The 17,983-nt window shown below is 38.9% G+C and overlaps 1 protein-coding gene across 1 annotated transcript in view; it reads left to right on the forward strand.

Moving 5' to 3' along the window:
- Nucleotides 1-17,983, forward strand: part of LOC136711176 (contactin-associated protein-like 5) — a 129,747-nt gene that overhangs the window by 35,231 nt on the left and 76,533 nt on the right. The window contains exons 2-3 of the mRNA XM_066687235.1: nt 3,542-3,652; nt 8,996-9,189. Of these exons, the coding sequence (XP_066543332.1) occupies nt 3,542-3,652; nt 8,996-9,189 (305 nt within the window). The remainder of the gene's footprint in view (nt 1-3,541; nt 3,653-8,995; nt 9,190-17,983) is intronic.

The raw sequence follows: 17,983 nt of genomic DNA on the forward strand, positions 1-17,983 counted from the left end.
ACTTGGTTGCAAATCCTTTGCAGTCAATGACTGCCTGAAGTCTGGAACCCATAGACATCACCAGATGCTGGGTTTCTTCCCTGGTGATGCTCTGCCAGGCCTGTACTGCAGCTGTCTTTAGTTCCTGCTTGTTCTTTTGGTGTTTTGCCTTCAGTTTTGCCTTAGTTTTGCTCTCTCTCTGATTGGGTTGTTTTGATTTCTAAGGCAAAACTGAAGGCAAAACACCAAAAGAACAAGCAGGAACTAAAGACAGCTGCAGTACAGGCCTGGCAGAGCATCACCAGGGAAGAAACCCAGCATCTGGTGATGTCTATGGGTTCCAGACTTCAGGCAGTCATTGACTGCAAAGGATTTGCAACCAAGTATTGAAACTCACAATTTAATTAATGATTATGTTAGTTTGTCCAATTACTTTTGAGCCCCTGGGACCACATTTAAAATTGGGTGTAATTCCTACACTGTTCACCTCATTTGGATGTAACTACCCTCAAATTAAAGATGAACGTCTACACTTAAAGCACATCTTGATTGTTTCCTTTCAAATTCATTGTCGTGACGTACAGAACCAAAATGATGACAATTGTGTCATTGTCCAAATATTTATGGACCTAACTGTACGTTAATTTCCAGGAATGCATTAAACAACAAATAGTCTATATCAGAAAATAATGTTATTTTTATTATGAATAATGGTAGTGATCGTAGATGCAGTAATATCATCATTATTTTATTGTCATCTCCTCTCACTGTCTCTCTCCTTATTTCAAGAGGTATCATTACGAGCCTTGTATATTTAAATAAGCTAATTTCGAGATAAGCAGGGCTAGGTCATTACCTCCAGTGAAATTCCAAATCCCACTTTAGCAGTGCTTCTTTACATTTGGTGCTTTCAAGTTTGCCGAGCAATTACTCTTCTGATGTTTAATTAAAACTCCAGGACCTTCAGTGCAGCAGTGTGGAACCGCTTATACCTCAAGGCAAAACTCAGTACCAGGAAGTTATTGTCCTTTGCCTTTCAAGTATTTCGGAATTATTGACTTTGGGTAGATCTTGCACCCATTGACAATTTTAACCGCGTTACAGGAGGTGACAGGCCTGTTTCTGTGGTTCTGGAGTATATGTCTGTGTGTAAATCAATCTCTTCAGGAACCCTGAGGATTAAATCATGGCTTCTTTCACATCACATTCTTCTCATCCCCCTGTCTCTCCCCCATCTCTATTAAACACTTGGAGCTAGTTTCAAAGATTAATGCTAGTCTTCCTTACTTAAAAAAGAAATCAAAACAGCAAAGAACATGAAGTAGTCTAAGATTAGTGTTTGAAAGCAGCGGTTGATGTAGTTAGGTGATCTTTCATTTTCCCATCAACTGGGATTCAGTCCCTCAAACACCAGTGGAAGGCCAATAGACTTTTATAGTGCATAGGAAGTTGTCCACTCCCCCCTATTAATATTGAACTGTCCATGCTCTCCTGAATGTAAAGGTGAAAAAAGGCTTAGTTAATCATCCATTGATTGCTTTTCACTCCTTGTAAATGTGTTTCAGGTCGCACATGAGCAAATGGGAGAACCCGTTTTTGAGTCAGGCCATATATGGAATCAAATTCCAAAGGGGAACTACTTTTTCATTCCTTGATTTATTAGTGTTGCAGTATGGAGTCCCCCAAACTCATGACTGTGTATCATTTGTATTTTCGCTGTGCTTTAATTTACTGCTTGTTGCATATTTCATTATCTGCTGTCGTCGTCTTTCAGTGAATTCATGAATCCACTCCTGTAAACTATTCCATCAAAAAAGCCCTCCCCAAATTGAAGAAGCCCTATGGTTTCAAATGAATATACTTAAATTAGGTAAGTTTGTAGCATTCATCCTCCAGGGAACTTTGGAGCAGTTGTTGATGGTAGAAAATGCAATTAGAGTGGCAAATTAAAATATGATAGAAGGTGACAGCAGACAATAATACAGTATACGATATTAAACAGCTAAACACATTAATAAACAAGAAAGGGCAGATGCATTCCCTTAACTGTTTTTTTCTGTTTTCAATCCTGATTTAATAGCAACTGATCTACCATTCACAGTTAGAGAGAACAATTTTATAGCCAGTGAAGTATAACATCCCCAAAGGCAGACCCCGAATATGGACATCAAGTATTTCATTCAAAAGAAGCATTTGTTTTGGCAGCAGAATATGTGAAGATGTGCTTGTTTTGTGACGCTCAGGTTTGACCTCTGCCAATGTGGCTCTTCTGAACTGTTAGCAGCTCCGTTCTGGATTTGTTCCGTCTCAACTGCGAGTTGAAACGATCTATAAAGCCATTCGGTTCTTTCTCAGATTTGCTGAAGCCTCAACCATTCTGCATTTGTCACAGACAGGCTTTTTAAAGACTCAGCAAAATTGTGCAGACTGGTATCTCTCACAAGCCTCAGCAGTATCAAAAAAGTTTAGGGAGTCTCTCTATATAGTTATCATCCCAAATGGGGAAACTGGTGGACAGTTGATTGGCTTTTTCCAGTTTGATACCCATGGCAGTGACTTGTAAAATGAAATACTTAATGAAGTAGTGTGATTGACACAATATAGGTCCAAGCTGGGATAAGTAAAGTTAGCCTAGGTAGAGCTGTTGGCGGGAACAAGCATTTCAGTTTGCTATCGCTTCAGTCTGGTGTAGTTTACAAGCTATACAATCTATAAAACATGTTGCAGCAGATTTATGTGGTGCAGATAATCATGTGTGGGTCTGCCAATGGAGCATTTTACGATATTTTAAGTTCCCTGACTGGTTATTTACTGTGAGAACAAGCTCTATGTATTTGGTGTGCATAATAATGATGCAATCCAATGTCTGTAATGTTCAGATCTCTCTGGTAAGCAGCTGATTATCAAATGCACAGCAAGTGCAAAGCTAAAATCCAAAGAGTTGCAAGCAACATATTCAGTTTATTTGTATATGTAATTGCTCTTTGCCCCTTGACTTTCCCCTTTAATTTGTATCCGCATCTGGGGGCGACTGTTAGTTAAAACCAAGTAAAAGTCCATGTTGATTTCCATCATGATTCTAAAAATAATCTATTTAAATTCTATAACAAGGTCTATTACAATAATCTGTAAAACAGATGATCACTTGTTGTTGAAGTTTACACTGATCACTTAATACATGCGTAGCAATGATAAAGCTCTGATTAGACAGACAGACAGACAGATTGAAATATGTAACAGTGAACCACACATCTCTCCTGACTTCTACTCGACAGGATACCGACGAATCCTTAATCTTCCATCTGATACGGCTTCAATCTCTTGCCAAAAAAGGCCATGGTATTTCTTCCAAGCTGTGAAATTAGAGGGCAAAGTGAATTTTGTCTTTGAAAATGGGCTTACTGACTGACTGCATTTGCAATCATTTCAGCTACTTTAGCCTGCAGTGCTCCGGTAGCTGTCCTAAGAGAGAGGCATGTTAGTTCTGGCTTCACAGCAGTGTAAGTTGGAAAAAGGGGAAAAATGTTGGTCTTTACCTGTGTCTCTGTCACTTCCTTCCTAGATAATTGTGATGAACCGTTGGTGTCGGCACTGCCTCCCAGTTCCTTTGAAAGTTCATCAAAATTCTCGTCCAGTCACTCTTCTCGCTTTGCCAAGCTCAACAGAAGGGATGGTAAGATTCAGGGCATTTGATACCTATTTTTCTTTCCTCAGATATCTTGTTTACCAGTTATAAGTTCATATGATGTATAAAGAATAAAAATGTCCTTCTGTTCGGGGAGTATCAGAGTTTATGCCAAACTCTTGGGGTGTGCCGGAATCAATTGCTTTTGGCATCAGGCACATAGTTATTCACTTAAACTATATTTGAAATTTACAACCAATGTCAACCACTTTTACCTACTGCTGACTGTAGAAGTATTTTCAAAGCAATCTGGGGGAAAAAACGGAGCACTCATCAGTTTTTTTATTTTATTTAGTTGTAGTATTTATTTGTGCATGCCTGTTGTATACAAAATCTCTTACAAGCCCTAATGCACATCAATGGTACACATTTGTCATGCCATGGTCTCTATAACCCTGTGCTTTTATGTTATAAAAAACCTGAATTGAGTCTCCGAACGGGTTCTTAAATGTGATTCTGGGGGTTTATTGGGTGCATTTATTTATTTGCAGTGACAGAGTTCAAAATGGTTGTAGGTAGTTTCATTGCTCATGCATTGTCCTACAGAGGAAGTGAAGACCCAGCCCAAGACGTCCCAAAACCCATTCCTTGAAACCTGTGTGTACCTCTATCCATTCTGTCTGAGCCCTGGGTAATTTAATTGACCTCCCTGTCACCTAATCAATGGTAAATTCTTCTTTGACTGTGTTCTGCTCTGAAACCGTCGGACACTGTGAGGTGTCTATAAACGTTTATCAATACATTCAAGTCGGGCAACTTTTTAGAGGAAAAATAAGTTTCATTAAAAAAAAGTATTCATTCAGTTAAAGGTAGGGTGTGCAATGCATTTTTTGTTATACTGGTTGAAAGTCTCTTCACATCCTGATAGCAATCAATACTTTAAAGGGGTCATGAACTGTCTTTTTTTATTTTGTACTGTTCTCTGAAGTTCCCTTATAATGCTATCAAGATTTTTACATCAAAAAACATCATAATTTAGAAGTAATAGGCTATTTTCTGTCCTGTTTTGACCTCCCTCATCGGAACACACCGTTTGAATAGGTGTGGCGGATTGTAGACTCGGAAGTAAACGCCCACTGGTATGATGATTTAAACATTTTCAACTCCCCGTCAGTACACGTGTGGAATTGTTTTGAAAAATTCCGATGTTTAGAAATGGCAGACGGTGAAATTCAGTCAAACATGTTTGAACCAGAGTCTGATCCCGAATCACAAGACAACGAACCTGCACCTCAAATGGCTAGGATACTACAGCCTGCGTCAGCGTGGTAAATAATCATCTTTATTTATATTTATACTTTATGTATTTGTGAGGTATTTAGCCTATTACATTATATTAGAGTTTAGCCGAAGAGCTACAGAAAGTGGTTTGTGTCGTTATGTTGTTAACATTTATGCATATTACACGTTTTATATTTCATTCGAATTGTGCCTTGTTTGTAAACGAATCTGCGGTAAAATGAAGTGAACAAAGGACCTTACTGGCGTGGTTTGGAACTTCATTAAAAGTAAAGTTCATCCACTCTTTCCTAATGTTGGGATCAGAAGGAAGGCAATGCAAAGACTTGTGTTTTTCCACAACTTGGCAATGCACAGTGTCTTGTTGTTTTCGGAGCCATCTTTATCTTTTGGTTTCTGCATAGACCTGCGTTTGCCTCTCGTTTTTACCTACTATATGCGTTCGTCGGTGGGCGGGGCTAACAGGCAGTAATGTAGAAGCAGGCGTTGATCTTCTTCTGCGGAGGCGGGGTTTAGCCACACTTTACGTAATAAAGTGGCACATTCCACATACTGTCGTTTTTGCAGATTGGCTTCAATATAATCTGTTTTTATACTAACGAGAATGTTTTGAGTTCTGAAACTTACAGGATGTTTTTATAGTACAATGACCTCTTATATGTCAAAAGATCAAGGGAATTTTGATTTCTCAGTTCATGACCCCTTTAAGTGGTCTAAATGTAAAAATATATATCTTCTGTGGAGGGGACAGGACTAAAAAATGATCGACCAATCATTGTATTCGGTCCGAATGTAATGATAGAATGTCCTTCCTGTCTGTCAATCTATATTTGCATACCGCTGCGCAACTTGTTCGCGCAGACAATCACACGTCATCAGCGCGGGAACCTTGACGCTATGCAGAGCAAGCGCTTGAATGGAAGGCGAGCCGCAGCTACTATTATTAAAAACATAATAACCGTAAATAAGTTGTTTAACCTGCGAATAAGACATGAGGTAATCTGAAACTGTTGCAATCGATTCCACCAACACGTCTCTCCTTCTGGCGCTGAGACTCTGCTCTGTGTGCGCGCATGTGTGATAGAGGGGGCGTGGCATTGGAGACACCTCTGAAGCGAGGGCGGGCTCTATTATTATTATTATTATTTTTTTATTATTATTATTTCTTGGCAGACGCCCATATCCAGGGCGACTTACAACATAAGTGCAAAAATACAGTGAAGTACAAGGCATCAATCATTACAATATCAATTTAGCTAAAACAGCAATTCAGAATAATACATTTTACAAATTCCAATTTACAATTTACACAAGTACAGTAAGTGACTTCCTACATCCTGGACGTTGAAAGCTAAGTGCTGTCAAGATGTAGGGTCACAGACAAGGGCTACGGGAAAGGGAGCAAGGAGGAAAACAATCAAGAACGCGAGAAGCATAATAAAAACTGTGAAGTGCTATCGAGCAGGGATAGAGGACTAATATTACAAGTACTGTCAGAAAAGATGCGTCTTCAGTAAGCGCCGGAATGAGGTCAAGGACTCTGCTGTTTTGACTTCGGTGGGCAGGTCGTTGCACCACTTAGGTGCCAGGGATGAGAAGGAGCGGCTCTGGAGGAAGGAGAGTGGAGAGGAGGCAGAGTTAGTCTTCTGGCACTGGAGGAGCGCAGTGGTCTGGAGGGGATGTATGGAGAGACGAGTGACTGACGGTAGCTTGGTGCAGTGTGGTCAAGACAGCGGTAGGTGTGGGTCAAAGTCTTGAACTGAATGCGTGCCGCTATCGGGAGCCAGTGGAGGGAGCGGAGCAGTGGAGTAGCGTGTGCGAATCGTGGCAGAGAGGCTTGTTTTGAAATCTATGCTTTCAAAACAAGCTTGCTAACTGCTGGCCTCTCTGGATTACGCACCCTAGCTTTAAGATGACGATAGGGTGTCTGAGGAACAGGTGAGACCAGTCCTGATCTAAACTTTTCTGGTGATCGTTTCATTACATGCAGATGCTGATTTAGAGTTCTCTCTCTCTCCTCTCTCCCTGTATCTCCTCCAATTCTCCTTCCACCTTTTCTATTTGCCACTTAGCTATGCCTCCCCGCTATCCCTGTCATACTTAGCCCCTCTCCCCCTATAGTTGTCAGCTTTGTTAGGGTGTAGAGTGTAGACGTGTATTGGGGATTGTTTTCAGTTTTTTAACACAAGAAGAGATTAAGGCACAAAAATAAGATGTTAGTTACACTCAAAGTAGACAGATAAGAGTAGGCAAGTATGAGATCCAGTCCTTTCTTCTTAAGAAACAATTCGAGGTTTCATAGTTTTTGTTTTTTTAATTGACAATCAATTTTATCATCCAATTAAAGAGGTTCTTATTTATTTAATGGCATGAAAGCCCCACATCAAACTCTGAATTTAAATTTTGCTTATCGAATTGGTTGTAATCAATTAAACTGATCAATCAATTAAAATCAATTAATCGGGTATCTCAACTGACTGGATAAAAAAAAAAAAAAAAAAAGCTAAATTTAGAGGAATGAGTTCTTTCCTTTGCAGTCAAAGCCCTTAACTGATCAAATCTGTGAATGTTTACACCAGAACAAGCTTTTCCATTAACCCCACTGACCCTGTCCCTCCTAAAACTCATCAGAAAGAGGAATACTACCAAGTTACTGGTCTGTGCTGTATTGGAATGGGTTAAAAAAATAATTATAATTTTCTGTTTGACGGGCTATTTTCCAAGTATGCAAACTGGCCGAATGTAGATAAGCAATTACCCAAGTGGAGGACAGGCACCGTCCTTCCACAACAAGTCTGTCAATACCTCCTGGATTAGGAGAAATCCATTATTGGGCTGTCATTTGGGAGCTCAATGTTTGATCACAGCATTAGAAAAAATGAAATCTATGAGGTTGAAAGACTTTTTTTTTTTTTTTTTAAATCAGGAAGCCAAGTAGCTGATTGAAATGCAAAACAAATTTGAGCATTTAAATGTGCTATCTCACTCGGTGCGAGATGCAGAGTCTTGTAACGTTTCATGAAGCCAAATATATTCTCCCCACCACTGACATATCCCAGGGTACGCATTTGGTAATTGCTAAGGGAAAAAAAGAGAAGTGTAAATGTTTTGAGCCGTAGAACAAATTACGAAGTGGTATGCAAACTTCACAAATGCTCAACAGGGAATCAGACGTTTTACAATTTCAGAACAGTTCGTAACATTATTTTGTGTAGATTGAACTCCCTGTATGCTCTATTTATGTTAACATGTTCCTAGTCTACTGAAATTATATACCATCCTTACCATTTAAAATTGTCTATATTTTGGGAATCTGATTAGGAACATAAGAAAGTTTACAAACGAGAGGAGGCCATTCGTCCCATCGTGCTCGTTTGGTGTCCATTAATAACTAAGTGATCCAAGGATCCTATCCAGTCTATTTTTGAATGTCTATTTTCATTCATCATCACTATCGTCCCAGTGAGGATTTCAGAATCCAGTAGCTCTGTGACCCTGTATGGGTTTTTTAACTTAATGCTCTTCTAAATTTGGATGAATCTTCTGACAACAGAATTCATAAAGAGCCCTTTATCTCCTACTGAAGGTTTTCTCTCCTGGCTGGATTGAGAAACTGTCATATTTACAACTCGGTAATTGAGCAAGGTTGAAGCTACCCTCCAGAATAACTTTTAAAAGAACTTGAATGACTTCAACTGTGCAGAAACGCTGGCACCTCCTATTGGAAGATGACCTCAAAGTGTCTTTGGAGGCTGGCTGAATGCGCAGTGTTGAAGTTGTCGGTTTCCGTGAGATTTGCCATAGTTTCCAAGTCAGACTAACAGAACAAAATAAATGCCGTCTCCCACTTTCTTTCTCTTCTGAAGCCCAGATGGACAACTTTCTGTTTGTGTGAGAAAATTGAAGTCTTGTGGAGACTTCCAGGGATTCTTGTTATTCTTGTGAAGTTTGCTTTGTTTCTCTCAATAGGTTTCAGTGAATGTTTTATTGATTACATATATATATATATATATGTGTGTGTGTCTGTCATGTGTTAGAATGCAACTATCCTCCAAAAGTATGTAATGTCTTTTTTGTTCATCGTCGTTTCAGGAGCTGGTGGCTGGTCCCCTCTAGTCTCAGACAGACATCAATGGCTGCAAGTAGACCTGCGGGACCGAGTGGAGATTACGGCCATTGCCACCCAAGGGTGCTATGGGAGCTCTGACTGGGTCACCAGCTACCTCCTCCTGTTCAGCGACACAGGGCGTGCCTGGAAACAGTACAGACAGGAGGACAGCATCTGGGTAAGCCTTGCATACTGTGCCACAGTGCATGTAAAATCATTACAGTCGTACCAGGCTTGAGCAGTGCTAAAAATGCTTCTGCTGTCGGGGTTCCTCTGATTATAACTGATTTATAAGCCTTGCTATGCCTTGAATGGATCCTCCGAGCATTGGAAGAAAGAAACTCTCAACATAAAGTCCAAAACCTTACCCTTCAAAATATATATAGGGCTTGTGCTACTTTGAAATACCACAGCGGTAAACAACTAAACTCTCACAGCCTTCCTGCAAATCCAGGCTATTCTCAGCTGCTTTTCGCACTAATTGCGCATTTGATAGATTCTGACACAAATACATTTTTCTGTTGCTCGAGTCATTTTAGCTGCAGCAAAACAATAATGATCCGTGAGAAATGTACCACCTCGATCGGCGGCCTGCACTCCGGTCCCCGGCAACAAACCTAATTGACAGGTCTGGTAACTAATAATAATCCTAAACATGCAATTTTGCTGGGGCTAATTTAAAAAGGAATTCTGCTTATTACTCATCAGTGAGGAACTTGTCTTCCCATGCCATCTGTCTTATTTCTACACTGGTAGGGAAGAGAGCCATGCAAAGAAGATCTTTGGAGCGCTCTGTGTTACGTCTGTTTTGTGAAGGTTTCTTCCCCTTATCTTCCTTTGTTGGTTGTATTTTAAAATATTTTCGTACATATGCAGGACACAGAACAGTAGTTATGACTGAGACCTCATGTAACTGTGGATTAATAATTATAATATATAAAAAAACAAAATCTATTCCAATCCTGCTTTGGAAGCCCGGCTATAAAACGCCAAAGCAGAACTGTTAGAAATCATTGGCCTGTACTAATGCAGCACCTTAAAAAGTTGCAGCTGTGGGAAGCCTGTCTGCTTTCAAAACCATTTGTGCTGATTGGCCTCCGAGCAGCATCGGCACTTGACAGTGAAAGGTAGGCATCAAGCAGAGAAATGACAAAATATGATTCTTTCAGCACAAAGAAGAAATAGCATTCAGTGCTCCTTAGATAGCTTCTTGGAAGCTTTTCCATTTCCTTCAGTAATCATTGAAATGTAAGTTTGCTGGCACAGTATCCTGAGGAATTGCTTGTCATTTTTAAGAAGGTCAGTGAGTGGCAAAAAAAACCTCTCTCTCTCTTTAAACCACAGTCTTACAAGTGTGAAATTGTGGGCAGAACTGACATTTTTAAAAGCGCCAGAACAGCACACAGAAGGCATAGTTGTTATATACTTATATTCTCAAAATAAAGAGAATTGTGTAAATGCTATTGAATAATAAATTACGGCTAATAATAAAAGCCACACCATTTAAGTGTTCTGAACAATTTGTAGAGCTAATGAGTTACACAGGGAGGGTGCAACATATGATTATTAGTTTAAGAAAATTAAAATCGATGTATTAAAGGAGTCAAATAACTTTCCCAACCCTCCATCTCCTCCTCCTCCTCCTCCTCCTCCTCCCCCTCCTCCTCCTCAGCCTTTATCGATCTACTGCTTGGTGAAGGCCTCCCTAAGATATTTTGTTCTTGTTTTGATGAACAGCGTCTATATATATATAAACGTGTGTGTGTGTGTATATATAAACTTTCCATCCATTAATCTAAAATCATCCTTTTTAGGTGACAGCTTTTACCATCTTGTTGGAAGTTGTTTACCACACAATTATATCACTAATGTCTCTGTTAAATGTAACTATATTCATGTGTAAACAGATTGACCCTCAAAAACATAATCGGAGTGAATATACAAAAGCCAAAATGTTCAAGGTCAGTTCCAGCATGTATTTATGGATGCATGGGTACATAATAATAATAATAATAATTATTATTATTATTATTATTACCTTGGAATTCTACAATCTCTATATAAAACTCTATGCCAACAAGCCGTTTAACTCCATAGCGATTTAGCTGAAGGAGTGACAGTCTCAAGTGCCTTTGAAATTGACAGTGCTGTCACACTTTTCCCTTCTCATCCTGTTATCATTTCCTGTGTGTGGTCCTCAGTAGGAGCAGTAAGTATCAAAGTACGATATTAACACATCCATTCAGTTTATTTCTTAGTTGTCAACATTGTTATACTGTAACCTAATAGGGACATGATTTCTTTTTTTTTTTTAATTGAAAGCACATTTCTCAACTACACATCTCATAACTCCTTTCAATATGTGAAGTCCCAAAGTAGCACAGCAATGCCTGATGACTACAGAGGATGCACTGATGCATTTTAATGTATTTAAGTGGGATGCTTTGGGCCTGATTTTAACAGCATGACTGAAAAGTACCTAAATGCGGTGTTACCCACTGAGGTTTGAAATGACAGTTGCTGTATGCAATAGGTTTTATATGGCAGTGGGCCTATAATATCAAAGCTGTTTTTGTGTGTGTGAGGGCAGGGCACCGTAGAGCTTAAATCTATATTGCAGTGAGCCGCAGAAGGAGGGATGTAAATAATCACCTAGCACACTAAGAGTGGTTTGCTCTGAAGTACATTATCAGAACACAAGACCAATACTTGAGGGCCACCCATGGGGTTTAATTGTACCAGGCACTGTTTTCACAAGAAAATATAAATGAAAAACTTTCCCTGCTCTGCATTAGGTTTACAATATTTTTGTAATCCCATATGTGGTGCATCTTCAAAATATATCTTCTCTATATCTTTCATTTCTAGTAATGTATTGCTGCACAATATTGTCCCACATATAGTAAAATAATATAGGAGGTAGCAACAAGACTTTGAGTTTCAATTAACAAGAAAATGCAGGTTCACACTCGGTATAATTTGACACAAATTAAAGAAAAGCTAATTAAGTTAACACCTGTACATTTTGTATTTTTCCATAGCTTATCTGACTAAAATAGTTATATATAATACCAGATGGTCAAATGCATTCTTAAATAATATGCAATATTGGTAGCTACACTTCAAATTCCTGTTTCTTTTTTATTTGTTTTATTTAAAATGAATATGTATGTATGTGCATGTATATATATCTTACAGTGGAGATCCCTTGCTAGGTCCATAGGAGTGCAAGAATACACTTGTTTGGATTTTTTGCACAGATTATTACGGTTCCCTCAGCTCCAGAGAGATATTAGCCAATAGGACTAGAGCTGTGAGGAACAGTCTGTTGGGATAACCACAGAGAAGAAGCACAAGTGCACGTTCTACAGCCGCTGAGTTTTCACTGGTGAATGCCTTCAGCTTTTGCAGAGGTAACTTGCATATATACAACCATGAGCACAAATGGAGAGAATGAAGGAAATAGTTAGGGAGCCAACGTCAGACATTGTTTATTGCAATAACTCTTGTGGTTTCTGCTTACCGCCAGGTTCAGAAAATTGCTGTTATCATACCGAGAGCAGGAGTGACTTCCAGTTAGGGAATTACAGTATCCTTTTGGGTTATTTCAACCCATAGAGCCAAATTCTGGTAAACATCATTGAAACCCAATGCAGGATCTACGGAGTTGGCATCACTGTACCACTGTATGATGAATGGTCTTTGTTGCCATTCTGGAAAGTGTTATTGACAAGCACAAGTGTTGGTTTGGTTGAGCTGTTCAAAGATGCAGACAGAACTCCAACTAATGACAGCCATTGGCAGATCTACTGAAACAAGAGGCAAAAACACTTCAGTCATGGAACAGGAAGACCGACAAAGAGCTTAATATGTTAGTAACAAAACAAAATCAAACGAATGTATAAAATATGTGTAAATAGTTGCCACACAACCAAAAACTGAATTACACTTCCACAATATCCACCATCTGCACCATTTATGTATGTATTTATTTAAAGTTTATATCTCTAAGGTTTCAGTAGAATAAACGGTAAGCTTTTGTAAATCATTCACTGAAGTCAATATCGAGACAGGTCTCTTTAAATGTGCACTGTGGTCATGACTCAAACTCCCAGCATGCCTCTGACTGCACCCTCCTACCCGGGTTTGTAAATGGTTTAAAATGCTACTCCAGGCTGCTCTGTGATTGCCCCATTCAGCACAGACTAGTTAATCCCATAATTAGTTCTTAGCACTCTTCCCTACCTCCCATTACATGGCTGAAATGTTCAATAAGCAGTCAATCGCTTATTTCGTTTCAAATCACAGAGCATGTGGTACTGTTGTTTGCCATGTATCTTGTGTATTCTGGAGCTGTCGTTCCCTCTGCAGTCTACTGGTACGTACACGGACACGGACATGGTAGTGGAGAGGTAGTGGATGCATCATTGCTGTGTTTTATCAGGACTACAGCATAAGTAAGCCAGTCAGAAAATATTTGGTATGTATGTCAGTTAAAGAAAATACTATAGTGAGTGTCATATTTGAATGTGGTGTTTGGTTTGGTTTTTGTCGATTGATTGAAGCTGTTTAAAAGGAAGCATGTTTTCTGGAATTTGGCATTTGTGGCATACATTGGTTTGCTATTAAAAACTTGTAGGAAGAATGGAAAACTGAGCACATACACATCTGCATTGTAAAGTGCTAGAAACACAGATATGAATGTATTAAGAGTAGTCATTATTCTGTGTATAGTTTGTCAATAATATCTGTGTTTCATGATCCAGTTCAACTGACAGGCTTTTGGTTTCTATTAGAAGGTTACAAAAGCAGTTGAAGGTTTTCTGTTTTGTCACGACTGTTAGTCACCCTTGATTAGGAAGTCTGCAAAGAAAACACTAGGTAAAATACTAGTTAATTCAGAGCAAACATGTTCACAAAATATATACAGGCAGTCTTTTACTTTTATTTTGTCTTAAGGCGAGTTGCACTTAGAGCGCTCCGCCATTTACACCCATTTGATGTTGAGCCCAGTGGCGTAGTAATGAATGGATCAGGACTCGATCCTGAGTTGTGAGAGGAGGTGAACCTGCTCCGCGTTATTCAAACAAAACAAACAAAGTGATGTGTTTTTCAACTGGCATTGAAGGTGATAAATCCACAGCAAGTCATAATGTAAATGGTGTCTTTGTTAATTGTATATTTAATTAATCATTGCATGTGCTTTCTGCTGGCAGCCATATAGAGGAAGATTTCTGAAAAAAAAGAAAAAAAGCTAGTATGAGATGACGTTAGATTGTTTTGGGGGCATAGTTACAAGAGCAGGCAACGTGATAGACATTTTAGTGAAAGTTATATATGTGTTTACATATATACATTCTGTATCTATATTCATTGTAGCTATAGCATATATGAGGATGCACATGTATAGCTCATTAAATGTGGTATTTCTGATCATGTCTACAAAAAGTTTGACTTACGTTATTACAACTTATAGTGCCTTTTCCCCAGAAGCAACCTGCTGTAAGTGCAAAGACTGCCTGAATGTGTGTGTGCGTATATATTCACACACACAGTATATTTATCACTGTTTATGACTCTTGCAATATGTTCCACCAGCGATAGTGCAGCATTGATGCACGTGAAGCAGGACATTTCTTTTGTTGGAGGAGAATAATTTGTTGGATACATTGTTGTGGACAAACTGTTGTAGATGTTTGTAGGTTTTGCATCAGTAAAGCGTTTTTAAAGGCATGTGCAGAGGAGATGTTTAAACATTGGCAGGAATGATTTGAACAAATTCTTGTCTTGAGCCCAATCCAGCATATCCACCTTCTTCTTTAAATGTGATTTTAGAGTCCAGAAGGGTGCACTGTTTCATTGGCTAAATGATTACAAATGGGCATCATTACTGTCCAAGCCAAGGCCTCGCAGGCCACATACAAGAAAACTCCTGCAGCAGTTGGAAGATTTTGCAGTGCAATCCCTGCTCAAGTGTCATAGCTGTGGATTGTAAAGTTAATGAGAACAAAATCAAACCCAACAGCTGTTCCACACGTTTGCTGTGCAGCCTCAACCTCCAAAAGCCTGTTTCACCACCTGCCTTGGTGTTGTTTTGCTTTTAGCCTCATGTCCTCTCACAACCAACAGAAAGCCTTGCAAGACGTGCATTCTGACTCGATGCGAAGAACTGGGAAAGGTTTGGTTTGTGTCTAGGGAGTAATAACACATGACACTGGTCATTGTCTTAGAAGAATGTGGATCCCGAGGGAAGTATGAGTTAACCAATGCTTTTGCCTCCCCCACGTAAAAACATTGAACACAATCTTTCTTCTGAATCCATTTATTGTAGAAACGAAGGGATGAAGCCAAACCAAATGATCCTCAGAAAGAATACTAGAATCTGTCATCGACTAGGAGATGTTGGGCTACAGAACGGGATCGTGCTAGTTTGTGTAGTTAATAACGAATCTTGGGGAAGAAAGCTTGCTGTAAATGTTTGGTCAACTGGGTGTAGACAGTTATGTATTTGCACAGTTACTGCAGATCTGAGGGGAACACAAACAAATCACCATTGTTTTTATGTATGTATTTATAATTGTATTATTATTAGACTGTTAGTTCCTACATTAAACTATCCTTTAATTGCTTCAAATCACTCACACCTCTCACCCCGCTCTTTTTTTTTCCTGTCCCTTTTGAAAGCTCTTGACTCACAGAAAGACAACAATCGAGGAAGGCTGAGATTGATAAGTGACAGCGTGACAAGGATCACGTCACTGTCCTCCGGGTTTCCAGTCTGAGCCGTTTGCTAAACTGTCATGGGCGCTAGCATTTTTCCACTTTTTAGGTCTACCGCAAACAGTTTCCAAATACTATAAGTAGATTTATCGCTTTCCTTACACATCTGAAATTGGTTAAAATGCCTCAGCAGTATGCTGTGCCTCCAGGGTATCGTTTTTTGTGTACGGCAATGGGTCCCATCCATTTTGTTAATGATTGTGAGGAAAGATGTTTTATCTGTTTTTATTTTTAGTCTATTTACTTGTTTTGTTCCTGTCTCCCTGGTGCTTTTCTCTCGCTCGCTCTCTCTCTCTCTCTTTCATTTGCAATGTGTCCTAGGTATATATGTAATGGTCTGTTTATTGGGCTAGTGCTTTTTTAAAAACATAACTGGTATTACAATATGCCTTAATGTGATGTAAACATACTTACTGGAAGCATTGTTTACCCATTTGTTTCTTGCTGTATATCAAAGGCTTACAATCCTTAAAGAGCAATCAGGCTAAAGGGAATCATTTTGTGTATAGACACGGATGATGCATTTTACTACTATTGCTTCTAGTCTTACTACCAGTCCTCTTGCTACACTATTTGATTGTGTTGGCTGCATTCTAATGTTGTTGACTCCGGTTTAAACTCGTTTTAATGTTTGACTTGTTTCCTATGGGAGCATCTGGTGATCACTCACCAAGACCAATAAAAGCACTTCTGAGATTCATAACTGAAAGAGAGAGGAATAGGCCACAATGGATTATATGTTTAAAGACATGAAGCTCGTAAAACAGTGTCTGTAGACATTGCTGTCATTCCCAAATATAATCAATAATATTTGCACAACTTTCTTATTAAATGCTACTACTATACATATAATAATAATAATAAATTATCCAGTTCTGGATTTTACAAACTGCAGGTTCTTGCATACATACAGTCTACATGTATGTAGATTTAATCTTTATAAGCTAACAAACATGACATATCCAGCAATTGGTTCTGGCTAATATACACAGATCTGGTGCACAAACCCTTCTAAATGGTTTTAAGTTAAGTGCAATAGGAGCCACATTCCCACCTCTGTAGTATTCATATTTTTTAGAGCAGTCCTAGTATACAGTATCATATTTATACCAGATCTGATTTTGCATTAGCAACCTACTGACCATGTGTGTCATTTTCAGTGTGAGCTGATTTAAACCGATATACTGTAACTCAGTGGATCTAACAAACAGCTCTGTGTTGCATCCCTTCAATTGCGTTGGCAGGTATTAAATAAACAACAGTGGTATACAACTGGTAACACCATCAGCATTAGCAGTGCTAAATTGAGACTGAATCCAGGGTATTTACCTCTTGAAAAAGGGCACAGGACCCCATGGGAGTCTGTTGTCATAACTCTCTCCTCACAGCAAGTACCTAAGCGTTCAGGTGCTTTCTATTCTAGCTTATTCTGGTGCATCGTGCTCAGGGCATTTAGAATAATGAGCTCTGTGCATCAGTGTGAGTAAAGGGTAGAAGGAAAAGGTGCTATGAATATCAGGAAAGGAGAGAGCTCTTAATGAGCTACTAATGATCAGATTAACTGTGTGAAAGGCCAAGGGAACAATGAACAAAGATGCATTGAATGGCTGAAGTAAACTGGGTTTCTTTGTCCACTGGAGATTAACTTTTCCATGCTAAAAGAAACGAGAGGTTCGGTAATGATGTGAAGGGGAATAACAGGAGGTCATTCAAAGTTGCTTCTCAGTGATGTGCTAATGGTTTTGAATGTGTGAGTGTGCGTATACATATATATATATTGATATGCTGCTTAATTAGAGCAGTTTTGTTTTTCTTCATAAAAAGGAAAAATAAAAGATATCAAAGCTATTGCCATTAAATAATAAATAAACCCTATGTTGGGTTTGTTCTACTTGCAGAGGGAAATGTGGATAATTATAATCTCGGATAATCAAAGAGACAACGTCATGTCTTTCAAATTGACTGACAATTACACAAAAAAAAAATGGTGACAGTCAAATATGAAGAATGTAGTGTGACAATGTTTGTTCCATTTCAAAGCCCACTTGGTGATGTCTAACATGTATTTATTTATTTATTTTTTGTTCATTGAAATGTAAATTGTGATTATTAATTCCCATTAGAGTTGTCCCCTTCCCCATTTTTTTTGCACATTCATCCAGCTTGTTTAAAAAGGTTTCTCTGAATATTGA

The sequence above is a fragment of the Amia ocellicauda genome, chromosome 16 (genome assembly GCF_036373705.1).
Source record: "Amia ocellicauda isolate fAmiCal2 chromosome 16, fAmiCal2.hap1, whole genome shotgun sequence".
NCBI lineage: Eukaryota > Metazoa > Chordata > Actinopteri > Amiiformes > Amiidae > Amia > Amia ocellicauda.